The following is a 20113-nucleotide window of genomic DNA, read 5'->3' as shown; positions in this document are numbered from 1 at the left end:
CGCCATTGGCCCATGCAATCACTCTCCAAATGGTCATCTCTCAAGCTTGAAGTCTTGTTCATTTTCTCCTAGCCAATCCCTTCAACGCATTTAATCTCCTATTATCTGAATCCAGACAGAGTGCCATGACAGGTGAAGGCACCATAATAGGGAATATGCACACAGACTCACACCCCAGAGTAGAGCAGGCATCAGGTGTTTCCTGTCATCCTCAAAGACAGCCCTGATTCCATTGTTACTAATAAATTCGGAAAAAGATATGGCTCTACTGTCAGTGTGATAGGTCCTGAGATCTTTGTGTTTCATGCCGTGTAGTGACTTCATCTGACATTGAGCTAGCCCAATATTTACTAATAGGAGAGTCAGTTTTGGTAAATAACAATAAAGGATGCCTATATAAATGTGAATTTAAATATATTTGCATTTGTAGGTCCCAACTATTACATTGAACACAAACACATACATACACATACACACACAAGCCAACACATTGATTCTTTATCTGAATTAAAGTTCAACCCCTAAAGCTATCAAAGAAAGAAAAGGAAAAAGGAAAAGAAGCTATTGAAAGACAGTTATCAGGAGAGAGAAGGAAGAAGAAGAGTCAGCAAAATTAGCATAAAAGTATTTGGAACAGGATTGTTTTGCTTTGCAGTGCTCGGAATTAAAACCAAGGCCTCACACACTCTGGGCAAGCACTGCCCATGTTGGGACACCTCCACCCTCGAATCATAGAATGTGAATGAAGAAACAGCCTTTAGCACTTCTTTTGGAGGATCTGGAGTTCAAAGCCAGTTCTAGCAAAGTTAGACCCACCCTGTCGCAAAAATAAAATACAAACCAAAGAGCTAGGAGTGTGCCTTAAGTGGTAAAGCACTTACCTAGAATATCTGATGCCCTGAGCTCAACCCTCAGAACAGAAAAGAGGTCACTGCCTCACTTCCCCTTTACATGCCTGAGTACAGAGCTGCCAACACTCACTGCATAGGTGTCTGTACAATGTATTCCTTTTCTTTTTTCTTTCCTTTTGTGCTGGGTATAAGGCTTGAACTCAGAACTCTGTGCTCTTACTTGATTCTTTCCACTCAAGGCAGGTGCTCTACACTTGAGCTACAACTCCACTTGTTTTTTTTGTTTTGTTTTGTTTAGCTGTTTAATTGGAGATAAAAGTCTTTTGGATTTGTCTGCCTGGGCTGGCTTTAAACCATGGTGTTCAGATCTCGGCCTCTGGAGTGAGTAGCTAGGATTATAGGTATGAGCCACTGGTCTCAGCTTTGATTTCTTTCTTGCTATGAACATATAACCCTGTAGTCAAAATTAGCATAAGAGAAAAAAAACATAACTGTGTGCATGCACCAAGATTCCTGTTAACCAGAGCAAAACCAGAAACTTGGGTGACTCAGCTCTCACATTTAACAAAAAAAGAGAATTCAAATTTATCAGTTCAACCTAAACCTTTTCCTTGTTTCAGTATCTAGGATCTGCTTCAGAGACTGTCATAAAAAAGCAATGACATCCATCATTCTTATTGTTCCTCAGAGTAATTGAGGTACTTCATACATGAAAGAATCCTTAAAAAAACACAAACATGTAGGGCGATGCACACATACATGTAAACATGTAAATGGTCATGCATGTTACCTAACATAAATATGTGCCTCTGGTCTAAGGGCACTGGTGAGCTGGGATCTCCCATCACCATAAGCAACATCCTTGGAGTTGAATTTGGCACAGCATTAATTTCTTACAATGGTTACTGTTTCTTAGGCAGTGTGAACAGCTATAACAAAGTACCCAAGGCTGAATAATTTATAAAGAATAAAGATTCAGTCTTTATAATTTTGGAAGCTGGGAAGTCTAAGATCAAAGAGCCAGCTTTGGCCTGGTGAGGGCCTACTTGCTGGGCATTCACATGGAGGAAGGCAGGAGGGCAAGAAGGCTAACGCTGTCTGAGCCTCTAATCCACTTGTGAGGGAGCAGCCCTTTTGCCATAATAACCAGGAGAGGCCTGGCCTGTTACTACTGTCACAGTGGCAACATGGGAATTCTGCAATGGGCACATTCAAAGCCACAGCATGACTCCACCTGTGTTCTCATTGAGAAAGGAAGGAATACATCCAAACTATACTATTCTCTCTCTAGCAAGTTCTCTACCCCCACCCCCCACCCCACCACTGAGCAAGTCAGCCAGGAGTTAAAAGCAAGGAAGCTACTTCCCCTCCAGCCTCCCTTCAGGCCCAGGTCTGATGCGGTGGCTAAGACAGGACTGCCAGAGAGCAGAGAAATTATCTGGCTAGGCAGACATAAGAACATTAATTTAGACTTGACAATATGCACTGATGAAGCACTTGAAATGACAATGGAACGTGACAATGACAAATGTTGGCAACCACCACCAGAGTCATTAATATATCAGAAACACTAATTTTTATACATCTTTAAACTCCCCAGTTGGTAGCATTTGCATTTCTCAGCTGCCTCTTCTTCCTGGGGAGCTGACACTAAGTCAGCATCACCTCCAGTTCTCATCTGGGGAGTGAAAAAACAAAACAAACTCCTACATCCCTAGTGGCTTTGACCGGCCACTGAAAATGGGGCTAAGTAAATGATGAACGGCCTGGTATACTCAGAGTCAGAGACAGGGACAGGACCCTGGTGTGTTCTGCCAGGGGAGAAGGTGGCCGCCTGGCACACCAGGGAGAAGGTAAGTACTAGTATGAAGGAGATGAAGGGAGGGTCCAGGCGAGGTCTGGCAGGTAAGGAGAGATGAAGCAAGACCATTCTCTACCAGGCTAGAAGCGAAAATGACTGCTCAAGCTCAGGTTCATGCATCCCATTCTCTCTGATTGATTTTAGCACTAAGCAGTCAGCATCTCTCATGCTCGCCACACGGTGGCGCCACGGCAATTTGATTAGGCACAATAAGAACATGTCACCAGAATGGGTTCCAGTGTGGCAGGCACTGGCAGCACCCACCAAGTTCTTACCTTCCTTGGCTTTTATCTCCTTCTCCCAAATATCTGAAGGACCATGAATGTGAAATCTAAACATTACTAGTACTTTCTATTCTTTCAATGAACATTTCAAGTCCTTAGCTGTAATAATAATCAAGTCAACTTTGCTTGTTTCTTCATGCATATTAACCACTTATAAAAACCACTTCTCCTCCTATAGGCTACACATCTTCTAAGGACATAAGCTTTCCAAACATGCTTTTCAGAACCAGAAAGTCTGCAAATGTATCAAGGATTGAGAAACAGGCCCAGGTTTGTCCAGTCCTAAGTAATATATCAAAGGTAAGTTCAAAGAAGTACCAAAAACAACAACAAGCATTTGCTTCTTCAAGTAAAAAATGTCAATACCTTAAGCCCGATATGGTGGTACATGCCTATAATCCCAGTAATTTAAGTGTCTGAGGCAGAAAGATCTCAAGTTGGAAGCCAGCATGAGCTTTTTGAGACAATCTCTTGGAGAAAGAAAATGAAAGTAGAATGTTTTGAAAAAGTCTTTTTGTTTTTTGTCAGTCATGGGGCTTGAACTCTGGACTAGGGTTCTGTCCCTACACTCTTCAGCTCAAGGCAAGCTCTCTACCACTTGAGTCACAGCACCATTTCCGGTTTTTCTAGTGGTTTATTGAAGATAAGAGTCTCATGGACTTTCCTGCCCTGGCTGGCTTTGAACTGTGATCCTCAGATCTCAGCCTCCTGAGTAGACAGGATCACAGGCATGAGCCACTGGTGTCCTGTAAATGTCTTATTCTTATCGAAAATTTCAGAACAATAAGCCTAAATTTTTTATGTATAGGCTCACCAAACTATTTTCTTCTTCAAGAAGAATCCAACAGTTATTTGTACATTATTTGTAGAATTATACTAATATTTAAGAAATGAGTGAGGCATGGGAGTTGGGGGAGCCTTGTGCTCAGTAGATTTAATGTTCTGTATATTTCTTGTTTTCTTTTTGCTCAAGTCTTTTCATTAGCTTAACAGGTAAAAACAGACCCATTATAAAATATAGATATAATATGTCATTAAAAACTTTGAGTAACCATGAGACATTTCTCTTCTTTGGTGGACTTTGAAAAACTGCAGTTAGTAGATTTGATTTGCCACATCTGTAATACCCAATCAAAAACCAAGATGGCAAAATACATAAAAATAATGTAATAATAGAATACAACACACAAAAATAGTTTGGTGGTGACTGAGCATTTTCCTGCTCTAATACTCTTGAAATCCTACATAGCAGTGACTTAAGGCTCAACCGATCTTTTGCTGAACAAAAAGGCACTTCAAGAAATCTCAGAGAAATCAAGACTTCTATGCAAAACAACATCTGTATCAGCCCTCAGGACTACGTTTTAAGTCTTGGAAACCTTGTCAAGCACAAATTACTAAACTGAATTATTAAATCTGAGGAGCCTGATTTGCTCTCACATATAAAACCAACAATCCAGTCATTTCTTTCCTGTGACTTGTGGTATAAGGGAAATGCATTTGATGCTTCAAATCCTTATTTGGGCTTTGGCCTTAATGATTCTCCCATCATGCCTGACTCATCACCTCCTAGCAGTCTTCATGGACTTGTAAGTCTTCAAGGAGAGACGTGGGTTTCTATGAAGGCTCTGTCAACTACTTATGGACAAAGTGATGGCCACTGGGCAGTTCCTGGCAGTAAGTGACCCAGAAGCTGGTAGACAATGGCTCATGGTAGGCCATCTGCCTGAGATAGCCTGAGAGTGAGCCACTGGGAGGCAGCATCGGCCAAAAGAACCACCTTGACAGCTGTGTGTCCCATTAAGTCTGGGTCCCAGGAGAGCTTCCTACTCTGACAAGGAAAAAGTGCCACACTTATAAAACAGCACCAAAGTATTCACCTGAGAGGTGGAACACCTGGACAGCAAACAAAATCCCCACATTAGAAACTGACCTGGGTACTGTGAAGACAGTGAATCATTCTAAAGACTTAAGCCATACTCTCCCAGGAGGAAGACTGGATGCCTCTTTATTAATGGTCTAGTGAGTCAAAAAAAAAAAAAAAAAGAGCAAAGATGTCCTTCAGGTCCATGCAGAACTACACAATTTTACAAGTTCTAAAACTAAATATTGACCGACTTCAAAGAATCCTTGCCCTTCGTTACATGATGAGAGTTTACAAATATAAAGAAATAGTAAAACAAACAGAAGCAAGATGTTTTTAAGTCTTTAATCAAAATGCTCTTATTTGTGTTGTTTGCTTTGTTTGTTGTTGTTTTGTTGTTTTTTAGACACGGGGGCTTGAATGTGGGACCTGAGCGTTGTCCCTGTGCTCTTTTGCTCATGGCTAGTGCTCTACCACTTGATCCACAGCACCACTTCCAGTTTTGTGATGGCTAATTGTAGGTAAGAGTCTCATGGCCTTTCCTGCCCAGGCTGGCTTTGAACCACGATCCTCAGATCTCAGCCTCCTGAGTAGCTAGGATGACAGGCATGAGTTACCAGCACCTGGCAGCAAAATGTTTTTAAAACATGAAATTTTTGGAGATCTGGCTTTCATCACTCTTCTCCTATCCCTTTCCTTGCCTCCTCTCTCACAATGCACTGAGAGAAGTAAAACTAATCTACTTTCCTCTGTGTGTGTGTGTGTGTGTGTGTCTTGGGACTTGCACTCAGGGCCTGGCATTATGAGTTCATTTTTTTGCCCAAGGCTAGCACTCTGCCATTTGAGCTACATCTCCACTTCTGACTCTTTTGGTGGTTCACTGGAGATAAGAGTCTCTTTCTTGATTTGGAAAAAATATATTAAGTGAAATAACCCAGACCCAAAGAAATATAGGCTGCATGGTTTCCCTCATTTGAGGTAACTAGAATGTGCCTATAAATCTACAAGTAAACATACTAGGTGGTAAAAGACAAAAAAAAACCCATTTGGACCAGATAAATTATATAGGACTCTAGACATCCACACAGTGAGACCAAAGGAGATATTCTTAGGAGAGGATCACAAAGACTCAATAGCTATGTACATAGGATCATATAAAATTATGTTTATGAAAAGGAACTTGTAGAAATGTAAGCAAGAGGATTTTTTGTTATTTTGCTTTTTTTCTCCTTTGTCACTGCTTTTTATTTCTGTACCTTTTGTCTTGTATGTAAGTTTATCTGTTTGGGGGAGGGTAAGGGGAGCACAGAAATGGTGGGACAAAGGGTGAAAAACTACAGCAGTGACACTCACTAGACACTGTGTTGACAATGAACTTTATAATCTGGGAGGAAGAGGGGTCGGGAGAGAAAAACTGGGAGAAAAAGAGAGAAGAGGAGACATTGCTCAAAAAGAAATGTACTCATTACCAGATTTATGTAACTGTAACATCACCTTCACAATAATAATTTTTTAAAAAAGAGTTTCTTTCCAGCCAGGGCTACCCTCCATCCGCAATCCACAAATCTCAGCCTCTTGAATAGCTAGAATTACAGGCATGAGTCACCAGCATCTGGCTCCCGAATTTATTAAACTACCCTTTTTAAGAATGCAAATCGATGAATGTCAGCTATAAGGAAATGGGATTTTACAAATTAAGCTTGAGATACTATAATTTCCATGTTGTAGTAAGCATTACTACAGAGGAATAGAACTGAACGCTACACATGCTTGTGTGTGTGTTCACATAAACACTGGAGCTTTGCCATGGGTTACAAGTTGATCTGTCCTGCTGTTTTTAAACCCTGGTGCCTTTTGGTATCATTACTCTTCCCCTGTGGGGTCATTCCTAAGCAAAATAAAGGTTAACTTAACAAGAAAACAAAAAACAAAAAAGAAATACTACAGAGAGGTCCCAGGTACTCCTCTTTACCCCGCTTATCCCATGGCACAAGGCCTGGGGTGTTGACTGACACAGTCAAGGCAGTGAACATGCCTGCCACCCCACGCAGTTCTCATATTGCTAAACCTCATAGTCCACCTCCTGTCTCTCCCCACCCCACACCAAGCCCAGGCAACCACCACTTACTTTCCACTTCTATTATTTTATCATCTCAACAATGTTTTTTATATATAAATAAAATCAGAGACGACAAAAACCTGTTAGAATGGACTGTTTTCCGACTCAATATAGTTTTCCAGAGATTTCCTCAGGGTATTGGATGTGTTGATAGGCTGGGAGTTTTTGTCTTCCTTTTTCATTGCTGAGCAGTACTGCATGATAGAGATGTTGCTAATCTACCTTTTATCCTCCTAGCTCCTGTTCTCAAGGAGGAGGCGTCCCTCCAATGAAAGGCCAACCCCTGTACCCATGGTCTAGATACCCTACTCCTATCCTCCTCATCTCTCATCCACACGACCCCCCTCACCTCACAACAGCTCTCCTGGCTCCCACGGGACAATGGCTTTCTCCGACTCCTCATTTCTTCCCAAGTCATACCTTGTTATTCTGCTCCCTCACACCGTACAACTTCTTCAAAGAACAACGAGCTCTATGTCTCTCTACTCTTTTTTTTTCTTTTGGTCAGTCATGGGACTTGAACTCAGGGCCTGGGCATTGTCCCTGAACTCTTTTTGCTCAAGACTAGTGCTCTATCACTGGAGCCACAGCGCCACTTCCAGGTTTCTGGTGGTTGATTGCAGATAAGAGTCTCATGGACTTTTCTGCCCTGGCTAGCTTTAAGCCACAATCCTTAGATTGTGGGATTATGGTGTGAGCCACCAGGGCTCACCTCTATACACTTACCTATCAACACACAAGCGCTCCCTCTCTCTCTCTTTCTCTCTCTCTCTTCTTTCTCATTCCTGAATTAGCATTTTCTCTTAACTTACCTCACGCACCTTTTATCTGAACTCCATTACTTTCCTCTCAAAGTTACCCCATTAACAGCATTGCTAAATCCAGTGACATCTTCCTAACCCTGAATTATTGCCCCAACGTCAGCCAGCATTGTCTACCACCCTCTTCTGAAGATGATGAGACAGTCGATTCTGTGGCCCTACAGTCTATTTGGCCTATTTATTAGCATGCATCAGTTTTGAAGATGTTCACATTCTGTGTCTCTTTTAAAATCTCTGTCACCTGAGTGGCATGTTCCCTGCCTTTGAGTGACCAAACCAAGAAACAGGCCAGCAGGAACCTAATTCTGACCAACAGGACAGTAGAACTTTAATTCCTAGCACCACCTCATGTAGCGTTAGGGCATGTGAATGGAACAGAAATGCTGGAACTTAAGGACTGAAGCTCTTTCTCCTTTTCTTTTCCTTTTTAATTCTTAATTGTAAAAAAGATGTACTGAGGAGTTATAGTCACATAAGTCAAGTAATCAATACATTTGTTTTTGAAGTGTCACCTCTCCCTCATTTTCTTAGTTTTTCCCTCTTGACCCCACCTCCTCCACAAGTTGTACAGTTCATTTCTTCTTCCTCTTCTTCTTCCTCTTCCTTTCTCCTTCTTCCTCTTCTTCTTCCTCTCCCTCTCCTTCCCTTTCTTCCTCCCTTCTTTCCTCTCATTCTTCCTCCTTCTCTCCTTCCCTCCCTCCCTCTCTTTTTCCCTTCCGCATTCTCTACTTGGAACAGAGTAATTCAAGTCTATAAAGAAGATATGAGGGGCTGGGAAGATGGCTCAGTGGTAGGGAGCTTGCCTTGCATGCCTGAGGCCCTGGGTTTGATTCCTCAACACCACATAAAGCAAAATGAAAAAAGCCGGAAGTGGCGCTGTGGCTCAAGTGGTAGAGCACTAGCCTTGAGCTGAAGAGCTGAGTGACAACGCCCAGGCCCAGAGTTCAGGCCCCATGACCGGACCCAAAAAAAAAAAAGAAGAAGAAGAAGAAGAAGATATGAATATGGCCCCCTAAACCACCATTAAGTGTTGCCTAACCCCAAATACTTTCCATGAACTATTACATGAGGAAGAAATAAACTACTATTGTGTTAAGGCACTTTTTGATTGTTCATCATGGTATGTGTGTAAATCATCCTAACACATACCATTTTCACACAGGCATTCTTTGGATGGTATTACCAAAAAACAAAAACACACACAAAAGAAGCAAACTAGAGCATATAGGAAGATAGAAGTTGTACTTAGGTGTACTACTTACCAAATACCATGGCTAACCATAGAACTGCCATATTGGATGCAAATTAGCCTCCATCTGACTATTTTTAGTCACATTTTCCTAGCTAAAGGACCTTGTGAGAAACCTGGTACCCAAGCACAGTGGCCTGCAGATTAACTTTAAAGAGAATGTTTTCTTTGGTGCTATAGTTTCCCTTTTCAAGTAAACTTCATGTAAAAAGGCCTTATTTAAAATATTAGGTGTGAAGCTGGAGTGTGGCTCAGTGGTAGTTTACTTCTAGCATGTTCCAGGCCCTAGGTTTGATCCTCTACACTGCAATAAAAAGACAAAAAGGGTAGGGGGAATAATTAGGTGTCCAGTGTTATTCCAAATAGATTTCCTTGGTCCAGGAAAGAGTCACCTCTCCATTTCCTCCCATAATAGAATATTCTAACCGGTTTTGAAACTTGATTTCCCGTTGTCCACACAGTTGGCTTGTTCATACTCTGTGTGTGTGTTGCATTCCTATATAATCTACAGGAATATACAGGTTCCTCTTGCAACCTGATTACCCTTTGGAAAACAGACCTCTCTTGACAAGGAAAAAGAGGCTGTACTCCGACTATTTAGGCTCCAAGGACACTACAGCTGGACCAGGGGTAAGGATGCAGGCTATTCCTTTGCATATCAAGAGGCCCAGATCCAAACATCCAGAGGTTCTGCTCCTCATTCTACAGCTACCTCACGGTGAGCTCACTATAGCACATCTCAGCCTAGACATAAGGGTCTGGATAATGATTAAAATAATGCTGGTTTTCCTCATCAGGGGGCTCAAAGGCTCAGCCAATGTTTACACAATGCTTCTAGGTGCCTATTTAACAAGCAGCAGGCCGTGAAGAGAAGAAAACACCATTACTCTTCAAAACAAAACAAAACACTCTTTTCAGGCAGTGAAGGACATAGCAAGTACCGGATCTATTGTTTAAATGTCAACCCTGAAAACAAATAAAAGGAAACAAATACAATGCTGGTTCCTCCTTCTCTGCATTTCACCTAATATTCTTAGTGATTCACACTTCTTATTAAGGAGGAAAATGTCAAGTTATCATCAGTTTCAATCATAAAATTATGAGCTTTTTCCCCTCCTTATAATGCTCTGTATATTTCAATTTATCTACATTGAACACATACTTTTATAACTAAATCAACAGATTAATAAAAAAACATTTTATTTGCCAGGTGCAGGTAACTCATGTCTGTATTCTTAGCTATTCAGAAGGCTAAAACTGGAGGACTGCTCTTCAAAGCCAAGATGGGCAGGAAAGTTGGTGACTGCAAAAAGCAGGCGCTCATAAAGCTCATAAAGGAAAATGTCACTGGGTTTACCAAGTTGGTAACTCCAAAAAGCAGGAGGTGGAGGTATGGCTCAAGTGACAGCACACAAACCTTGAGCAGAAAAAGCTAAGACAACACAAAGGCTCTGAGTTCAAGCTCTAGTACTGGCACATAAAAACATTTTTATTGTAAATTTTGCTTTAAAAATGAGAGAAGCTAATTACAATAGCCTGAATTATTGGTCCCAACTCTTCCCTCTGCTCTAATAGCATGACAGTGTTGCATCCTTGCCAAACTATAAAAGTGGACAGAATAAATTGACCTGCCAAGGCCATGCCAAGCTACCAGACATGACATCCACAGATGCGCTTCATCTCTCAAGCTCTTGCTTTTACCAGAACATGCTGCCATGGGTGGCTGCTAGTCTCAGAAAGATGAACACATGGAATAGATCTGACCCCAAAGTGCATCCTGGAACTAAGTCCTGGGTTTTACACCATAGGCGTTCTCCAGCTAGGTGAGCAAGAAAGAGTTATTGTCTGCCACTGAGGCACTTCTGTGTCTATTGCATTCCTGTCCTTGGCTGAAACATCACCAAATGCTATAAAAGTAGTAAATTGCAGGGTATAAAAAAGGTGGCAGTGTGCTGGGCACCAGTGGCTCATACCTATAATCCTAGCTACTTAGGAGGCTGAGATCTGAGGATCGCAGTTCAAAGCCAGCCCAGGCAGGAAAGTCCATGAGACTCTTATCTCCAATAAACCACTCTTATTTACAATAAAATGGAAGTGGTACTGTGGCTCAAGTGGCAGAGTGCTAGCCTTGAGCTGAAAAGCTGAGGGACAGCACCCAGGCTCAGAGTTCAAGCCCCATGACTGACAAAAAGAAAACAAAGAAAGAAAAAAGGTGGCAGCATCCTGCATATGTCTGTGGATGCAGAGAGCCTATTCAATCATTACCCCATAGCAGATAGTACTTGTTTTCGTTCCCTTTGTCAAATATATAATCATTCAATTACAATTATACAAAAATCTTATTGAAGCATGCCATATTATAAGACTACTAAACAATGGGATTGCATATTAAATAAATGTCACAAGCCTCTTTCAGTATGAAAACCTATGTTTTACAACAGGATTTTTAATGTTTACAAATAATTTCCACTACTGTATCTATCACATATTTAATCAATACCCTTTGCCAGATATTTAGATGACATGAAATTTTAATTATGATTAAATGGTGCTTCTCTAAATATCACTGAAGTTAATTCTCTGCACATATTCATGACTATTTTCTGTGTGAGGAATTCCTCAGACAGAGAATTGCTGGGTTAATAAATGTGAACATTTTAAGGTTTCTAATATGCAGTAATTGCCTTGTTTTAATTTAGGGACCAGGAGCCTTACAGATCAAGTCAGCTCCAGATCCCAACCAAAAAAAGACTTTTGCACCTAGGATTCACTGTATTTAATCCTGCTAGAATTTAGAGTTTGTTTAAAAACTACCTACTGGGTACCTGCTCTGCTGAGAGTAACATAATGATCATAAGCATGACTCTGGAGCCATCACATTTGTGGTCAATTTCTGCCTTACTTAAAAGCACCACACCTGTGCCTCTCAGAGCCCTCACCTGGAAAATGGGGATAAGCGCCCCTCCCTCCAGCATACCCAGCTGGTATAAGTTAAACAAGTCAATAAATATGGTCCCTAGAAGTAGTCTTGCCTCAGAGTATGCTTTTAATGTTAGCTATCATTGTTAGGGCTACACAGCACAGATCATTGTAGCAAAAACCTAAAAGTTCATGTCTATAATCCTAGCTACTCAGGAGGCTGAGATCTGAGGGCGGTACTATGAAGACTCTGTGGGACTCTTATCTCCAATTAATCATCCAAAGCTGGAAGTGGAGTTGTGACACAAGTGGTAGAACACTAACTTTGATCACAAAAGCTCAGGGACAGAGCCCAGGCCCTGAGTTCAAGCCTCAGGACTGGCACTAAAAAACCCCCACACAACACACACAACACACACACACACACACACACACACACACCTAAAAGTTTATTAAACCTGTGAAAGGTGGTAATTTTTTTCTCCATAAACTATAAACTAACACTTCTCAAGATTCTTTCTTATCCTTGTAACAAAGAATATACTATCAAACAAAAATACTATCAAACAAAAGATTCTTGAGTTGAAACAAAAGAAAATAATGGCTAAGTGATTACTTTTTTAAGTAGAAAAATAAGCTTGGTTTCTAATGGAAAAAAAAAAACAGTTTTCTTAAGTTTAACAACAGAGTAAGACACAAAGTCAAGTCACATGTGATCATTTATTCTACAACTAATGGAAGTTCCAGGGTTTGAACTCAAGGCCTCACGCTCACTCCAGCTTGCTTGCTCAGCTAGCACTCTACCACATGAATCATGCCTCTAACCTGGCTTTTTGTTGGTTATTTTGGTGATGGACTGTCATGATCTTCTATGCCTGGGCTGGCTTCAAAGTACACTATTCCTGATCTCAGCCTCATCAGTAGTTAGGATTACAAGCTGCTGGCAACTAGAGAAAACTCCATTTTTTTTTTGGGGGGGGGGGAAGGGTCCGGTCATGGGGACTGAACTCTGGGCCTGGGCTCTGTCCCTCAGCTCTTCAGCTCAAGGATAGCGCTCTACCACTTGAGCCACAGTGCCACTTCTGGCTTTTTTTGTTTTTGCTTATGTGGTACTGAGGAATTGAACCCAGGGCCTTATGCATGCAAGGCCCCGAAAACTCCATTTTTTTAAGCTCAGGTATGATGCTCTCTTTTCTGTGCTCCAACTCCTGACAGCAGCATGACCTGAACACAGCCCAGGGCCCAATGCAGAAATCTTATCAGTAAGGGAACCAGGCTGGTGCTGACGATCTCTGTCAACTCCAATTCATTTATACAGGTAATACTATTAACTGTCCATGACTGGATAAAAAGCTTAGAACATATTACTTCATTACATTTTCATCTAAGCTGTCTTCAGAACTAGTTAAGAATTTCTTTTCTCCTATTCCAAATTCAGTTTTCAAAGCACAATTTTCAAAAATAGGCTGATGTTCAATGGATTTTTAAAAGCCCTTCTATGATATACTATGACACTAAAAAATCTTCATAATTATTACAAATAATTGTACATCTGAATGATATAAGGATGAAGTTGTTAAAGCTGCTAAGGTTGAAAGATGAGAATGAGATGTCAGGCACCAGTGGTTCACAGCTATAATGCTAGCTACTTAGGAGGCTGAGATCCAGAGGATCACAGTACAGAGCCAGCCTGGGAAAAAGTATCTGTGAGATTCTATCTCCACAGAACCAGCAAAAAATTGAAACATTATTTAAAAAACTACTATGGCTCCATGAGTATGCTTGGTATGTTTGTTGGTTAGGATTGGAGGTCCCAGAGAAGGCATGTTCCATGAGGTCAAGGACCTTGGCTACAGGGATAGAAAAGTCAGATCTAAGCAGTGAAGTACACAAGCCCCATTACCCCCACATAAAAGGAGGAGGAAAACAAAAGGAGAAGGAGGAGAGGGAAGAAGAGGAAGACGGGTGAATCAGGTACAGCTTTTAAAAAAATGCCAGGTGCCAGTGGCTCACGCCTATAATCCTAGCTACTCAGGAGACTGAGATCTGAGGATTATGGTTCAAAGCCAGCCCAGGCAGGAGAGTCCATGAGGCTCCTTTTTTCCAATAAACCACCAGAAAGCCAGAAGTGACACTGTGGTTCAAGTGGTAGAGTGTTAGCCTTGAGCTGAAGAACTCAGGGAAAGTGCTTAGGCCCAGAATTCATGCCTCACAACCAACCAAAAAATAAATGAATAAAACAAGTAAGCTGGGCATCCGTGGCTCACACTTATAATCTTAGCTACTCAGGAGGCTGAGATCTGAGGATCATGGTTCAAAGCCAGCCTGGGCAGGAAAGTCTGTGAGACTCTTAACTCCAATAAACTATCGGGGGGGGGGGGGGGGGAAGGAAAGGACAAGAAGAGGAAAATGGAGCTATGGTTCAGAGTCCAGAGTGCTAACCATTACACCATGGAACCTCCTGTACTGGAGCTATGGTTCAAATGGTAGAGCACTAGCCTTGAGCAAAAAAGCTAAGGGACAGTGCTCAGGACCTGAGTTCAAACCCCAGGACCGACACACACACACACACACACACACACACAGCTAATGGTTAAATTTCATGTTTCAAGACATATATCTACATCATTTTAAAGGTTTCAGTATATTACTTTAGCAAAAAATGATGAGAACAATTACTGTCCTTCCTATTTGTCAAAAAGCTCTTTGTTAAAAGCTCTTCTATGAAATACTAAGACATTAAAAATTTCTCACCTCATAATCACTACAAATAAGTGTACATCTGAACAATATAAGGATAAAGTTGTTAAAGCTGCTAAGGCTCTAACTTAACTTTCCTCATCAAAGTGAATAAACATGAGGGTGAATCTTTTAACCTTTCAGCTTTAATTTCCCTGCCTCTAAGAATGAGACTAAATGATCTTCAGGTTGTATAGCTTAGAAAAGCAGTCTGCATGTCCAAAGGAAAGCAAAGCAATGTCCTAGCACACATTAGAACATCAACCAAACCTAAACATTTGCCTTAAACTCAGGACAGCCTTGGGCTATTTTGTTGTCATTGGTGGTCTTGAGACAAAGGTTCACAATGCAGTGCAGACTGACCTTGAACTCTAGGCCCTCCTTCATCTACCTCCTAGGGCTGGAATGACAGGGGCCTGCCATCACAGGTGCAGCCACCACACTGCAAGTGCAGAGGACTCTCTTCCCTCTAGCCTTCCCCTCTCCCCATGCCAGTGTTACTGTACCAAATGCTCCAAGTCCATGGACCATGTGGCAGTAACATTTGCCATAAAAAAATCCATAATTCTCCAAACAATGTAAGCAATGCAAGTTATTTCCCAGACCATTTATGAGCTGGCAGAGAAGACTGTCACATGTAGACCAAATTTTGTCTCAGGATTAAAAATCAATAAAGTTCTTCCAACATATCTGTGTGTAGAAGGGAAAGCCCTCAGAGGAAATAAAATTAAACTTCAAGGATCTAAATTTGAGTTTAACACAAATATTTTAATTTTAATGAAATTGTACATGGTGAGGGGTTTCTGAAGGTATGCTATGAGTTCAATCAATTTGGTCATTGTTTTTCAATCTAGGAAAAATGATTTTGTGGGCTTTCTGTATTAGGAAAATATTTAAGTTTTATGGGAAGGATTTTTAAAAAAATCTCCAGTTTAGCTCTTTTTTTAAATGTATATTTTCACTTTGAACTGACAACAATGGTACAAACTTGTGGGCTACAAAGTGTTTTTTTTATGTGTGTGTATGTGTGTGATACTGGGGGCAAACACAAGGCTACATGCATCTAAGCTATACTCAGCTACATCTTCAGCTCTGTGTGATAACTCAATGCATGTATGTGTCCATGTAATTATAGACACATATGTATATTATATACATGTATACTGCATGCATAATTTATAACTATAATTTCTGCATATTGGAAACATTCAAAACTCCTTCTTCTTGCTATTTGAAAATACGTAATTATTGCTAACCTTAGTAATCCCACTTGTATATGGGCTACAGAATATTATACCAGGTGCCAGTGGTCATGCCTATAATGCTAGCTTCTCAGGAGGCTGAAACTTGAGGATCACAGTTCAAAGCCAGGCGAAGCAGGAAAGTCTGTAAAACTTTTATTCCAATTAAATAACTCCCCCCACCCACAAGGAAAGAAAAAAACAAAAATAGAAATGGAGGTGTGTATCAAGTGATAGAATGCCAATATTGAGGGGAAAAGCTAAGGGACAGTTCTCAGACCCTGAGTTCAAGCCCCAGTATCAGCATATCCACAGACAAAATAAAGAAACAAAAGGAAAATTAGACTTATTCCCCCTATCCGACCTGCATCAGCCATTTTTATATAGCCTCCTCTTTCCAGGTAACCATTATTCTACTCTCTCCTAGAAAATCAACTTTTTCAGTGTTCACATATAAGTGCTTTTAATGCTCTCTCCAATGTCACATACAGTTGGTCTTTCTCTGCCTGACATGAAAGTAATTTTAAGCTGGGTTACATACCATGAAACCACAGGCAGGCAAGAAGGCAGCGACGCTAGCTCGCTCATCTATTATTGGTGGGAATAGGATATGGCACACTTTTGAGAAATAGCAATTAAACTCTTACTACTGATGTACATACTAACATACCATCAAAACATTACACTGAGCAAAAGATCACATGTTGTATGTTTCTTTAAAAATAAAACTCTTTGTCTAATCTGCACTGACAGCAAGCAGATGTGTGGCCAAGGATTGAGTATAAGGTGGAGATAGAGAGGTTGGAATTGACCAAGTTGGGCAGAGGGAAGATTTTATACTTTGCTTATGGCAATCATTTGGGTATAAATTTACTCCAAATAGCATGCAAAGTGGGGACAGTCCTTTGCACGTAACTATTTCATTAAGGTTACAACAAAATCCTCCAACGAATTACTTTCTGTATTGCATGAGGTTTTTACCAAATGTTCCACAGGCTGACGTTCACACACAGAACTCAAAAGCTATTGAGGATCCTGGAAGAGGGACGTTCATTTCTTTCCCCATCCAAGCCTCCTGGAATCACCACTCACCTGTCAAGGCTCCTCCCAGGCTCCCTCTTCGCAGCTGCTTTCCGTCATCATTCAGCTGTCTCTTACACTTCAGTGACCTTCCGAGGCCCGAAGTCGCATCTGGGTTGCTGCATTTCCGAAACGGCATGGGTGGTGGGGATAATATGTGGTCAAGCTGCAGAGAGAAGGACAGTGGCATCGTTGGCTGGGGATATTCAGAACATCCAGGATGAAAACCTGCTCCCACTCGCTTCCTTTCTTTGCTTTCTCAAGCCTGATTTCTCCTAAAGGGTTAGGAATTTTATTTGAATTTTATTGTGTCTTCCAACTGAAAGATGGTCTCACTGGTTGCCAAACGGCAATAACAAGGTTTTGAATGAGGGCACAACACTTTAGTAGTTCATGAAATCAGGTTTGGTAGACAGTGACCAGTATTTTTGAATGTAATGAAGTAGAAATTATCAGAGTCTAATGAAGGAAGGGAAGGAATTGTTGTATAAATCGATCATGGGGCTTGAACTTTGAGCCTGGGCTCTATCCCTCAGCTCTTCAGCTCAAGACAAGCGCTCTACCAACTGAGTCACAGCGCCACTTCTGGTTTTCTAAGTGGTTTATTGGAAATAAAGAGTCTCACAGACTTTCATGCCCGGGCTGGCTTTGAACCGTGATCCTCAGATCTCAGCCTCCTGAGTAACTAGGATTACAGGCAGGAGCCACCAACACCAGCTTGTATGAAATTTTTGACTGAGTTATAGATGAATATATCCTGGGTCCCTATATAAAATATGTCTTCCTGTGGTCATATATTCTGCCCCCCAATTGAAGAATCTTGCCATATAAAGAAGCAGGAGATCACTTTAGTTGGTCACACAAGAAAATTCACTTATTGCTTCTAAATATATGTACAGGACAGAAAGCACCATAGCCTTTAAAGGAAATCAATATATTTCTAAATCACTTCATAGCTTTTAAAAAGAAAACCTGTCACAAGAATCAGAGAAATTAAAGTCACTTCAAGAGACAGCTTTCTACAAAAGAATCCCTTGTGTCAAAACACTTATTTTAAGATCTACTTCACTTTGATAGGAACACCTTTCATATTTGAAGAATGCCATACTTTATAAGTGTTCTCCTTCAAGTAAGTATAAAAACATATATGTGTCTAGATATTTACTTAGGACAAAAATATTCATGTGCATGTCCAAATTACTATGAGGATGGGAACAAAAGGATATTTAGATATTCTGAAATGATGACAGAAAAAAGGGCCAACTTTGAAGAAGTTTAAAAGCAGGCAAGACTTGGGTAACACTATTGAAAGCCAAACATGTAAAGGAATGTTTCATTGAATCTTGTTCTGTTTCATGGTCATTTGATTATATCTATGAGAATTTCTTTGAAGTAAGACTAACATACATGTATTTACAGGAAGAAGAAATTCAAGGTCTAGGTCAGCCATTTGTCTGTCTCTATACTCGACTATCTCTATAATATCCCTCTCGAAGTTAGCTGAGACAGAACCGTTATTAGCTCAGCAACAATAAAATGTCAACTTTTACCCAGCTCAAGTATATCATTAGTGATATACGTTGGATGAGTTTCAAATACTTTTCAGAAAGTACCACCTCAAACACTGTCAGTCAGTGCTTTGCGTGTTTCCTCACCAATCAGAGGCTTTAAAGAACTACCAGAGTACCCACTCCAGAATCAAAGCCAGATCAGTCTAATTCCCTAGAAACCATTCTTTATAATAGATAAATAAAATTCCATTGTGTATAGATATTCCACATTTTCTTGATCCATACATACACTGAGGAGCATCTGGGCTGATTCCATATCTTAGCTATGGCAAATAGTGCTGCAATGTAAATGGTTGTGTTGATGGCTTTACTGTAACCTTGTCTGTTTTCTATTGGATAAATTCCCAGGAGTGGGATTGCTGGGTCATAGGGAAGCTCTATGTTTATGCTTTTCAGAGTGATTGCACAACAGTTTAGTAGCATTCCCTTTTGGCCACATCCTTACCAGCATTTGTTGTTTGTTTTCTTGATAATGGCCATCCTAACTGGGGTTAGGTGGACTCTCAATGTTTTTTTGGATTTGTATTTCCTTTAAGAAATGGAAAGACTTGAAAAAAATTATATTGTGAAGTAAGCCAGACCCAGAGGAACACAGGTTGCATGGTTTCCTTCATTTATGGTAGATAGAATGTACCTATAAATCTATAAGTAAACACGTTGGGGCATATGCAAGTGGTTACAAATGAATTAACTAAACTATAATAGACTCTATAGGGAACTCAAATAGTATAACCTCTTAAAAAGACTAGGTCAAAGCCCAACAAAATCAACCAAAGGAAATGAATATATCCAAGAGGGGGAGGAGGGCCAGGGGAAAAAGGGCAGATGAACAAAGAGGGAAGGATTGGAAAATGCAGTCAAAAACTCATTGTGTATAACTCAAAATTAAGAAGGGAAGGAGTGGTTCAAAGGGGTGGTGGTGAAAATGTTGAAGGAGGTGACACTGAGCAAGATGCATTGTACTCATAAATTCCTTTGTTATATGGCACCTCCTTTGTACAGCTACTTAAAGATAATTAAAAAAAATTTAAGCCAATGGAAAAAATTATATTAAGTGAAGTAAGCCAGGCCCAAAGAAACATAAGTCCCATGGTTTCCCTTATTTGCAATATCTAGTATAGGTATGAGTCAAGCGGAAAAAGTCAGATAATGTGATGTTAGGAAAACGAAACCTCAAATATGTATTTTAATGTTTTTGTTTCTTTCATGCATGTGTTTCTAACGCATTTATAAGATTATTTCTTTGTTGCTTTGTATGTCCCTCCCCCACAGTGTAACCCCCGCTTTCACTATATTTGATGTCAGTATAACATGTGGAGGAGATGGGGACAAACAAGTCGTTTAAGGATTCAGGTGGACCTGTTGCAACAATGAGAAGTACAAAAAGTCATGTCAAAACCAGCTTTACAATGTCGGTGGGGGGGCGAGGGGGGGTATGATTGGGTGGGAGGGAGGGGGGAGGCTGGGAAGGGAGGTGAAGGGTAAACAAAGGAGGAGGCTGCAATGCTTGGTAA

General features: G+C 40.7%; 1 protein-coding gene across 1 annotated transcript in view; it reads right to left on the bottom strand.

The window, feature by feature from the left end:
- LOC122117320 (microtubule-associated serine/threonine-protein kinase 4-like) overlaps positions 1 to 20113 on the bottom strand; it is a 197882-nt gene that overhangs the window by 16525 nt on the left and 161244 nt on the right. Inside the window, exon 2 of the mRNA XM_042691054.1 lies at positions 17041 to 17194. Within this exon, the coding sequence (XP_042546988.1) occupies positions 17041 to 17194 (154 nt within the window). The remainder of the gene's footprint in view (positions 1 to 17040; positions 17195 to 20113) is intronic.

The sequence above is a fragment of the Dipodomys spectabilis genome, unplaced genomic scaffold (genome assembly GCF_019054845.1).
Source record: "Dipodomys spectabilis isolate Male_0828 unplaced genomic scaffold, ASM1905484v1 ptg000140l, whole genome shotgun sequence".
Classification (NCBI taxonomy): domain Eukaryota; kingdom Metazoa; phylum Chordata; class Mammalia; order Rodentia; family Heteromyidae; genus Dipodomys; species Dipodomys spectabilis.
Note: the sequence above shows the minus strand (reverse complement) of the source record. Positions and strands in the feature narration are given on the sequence as shown.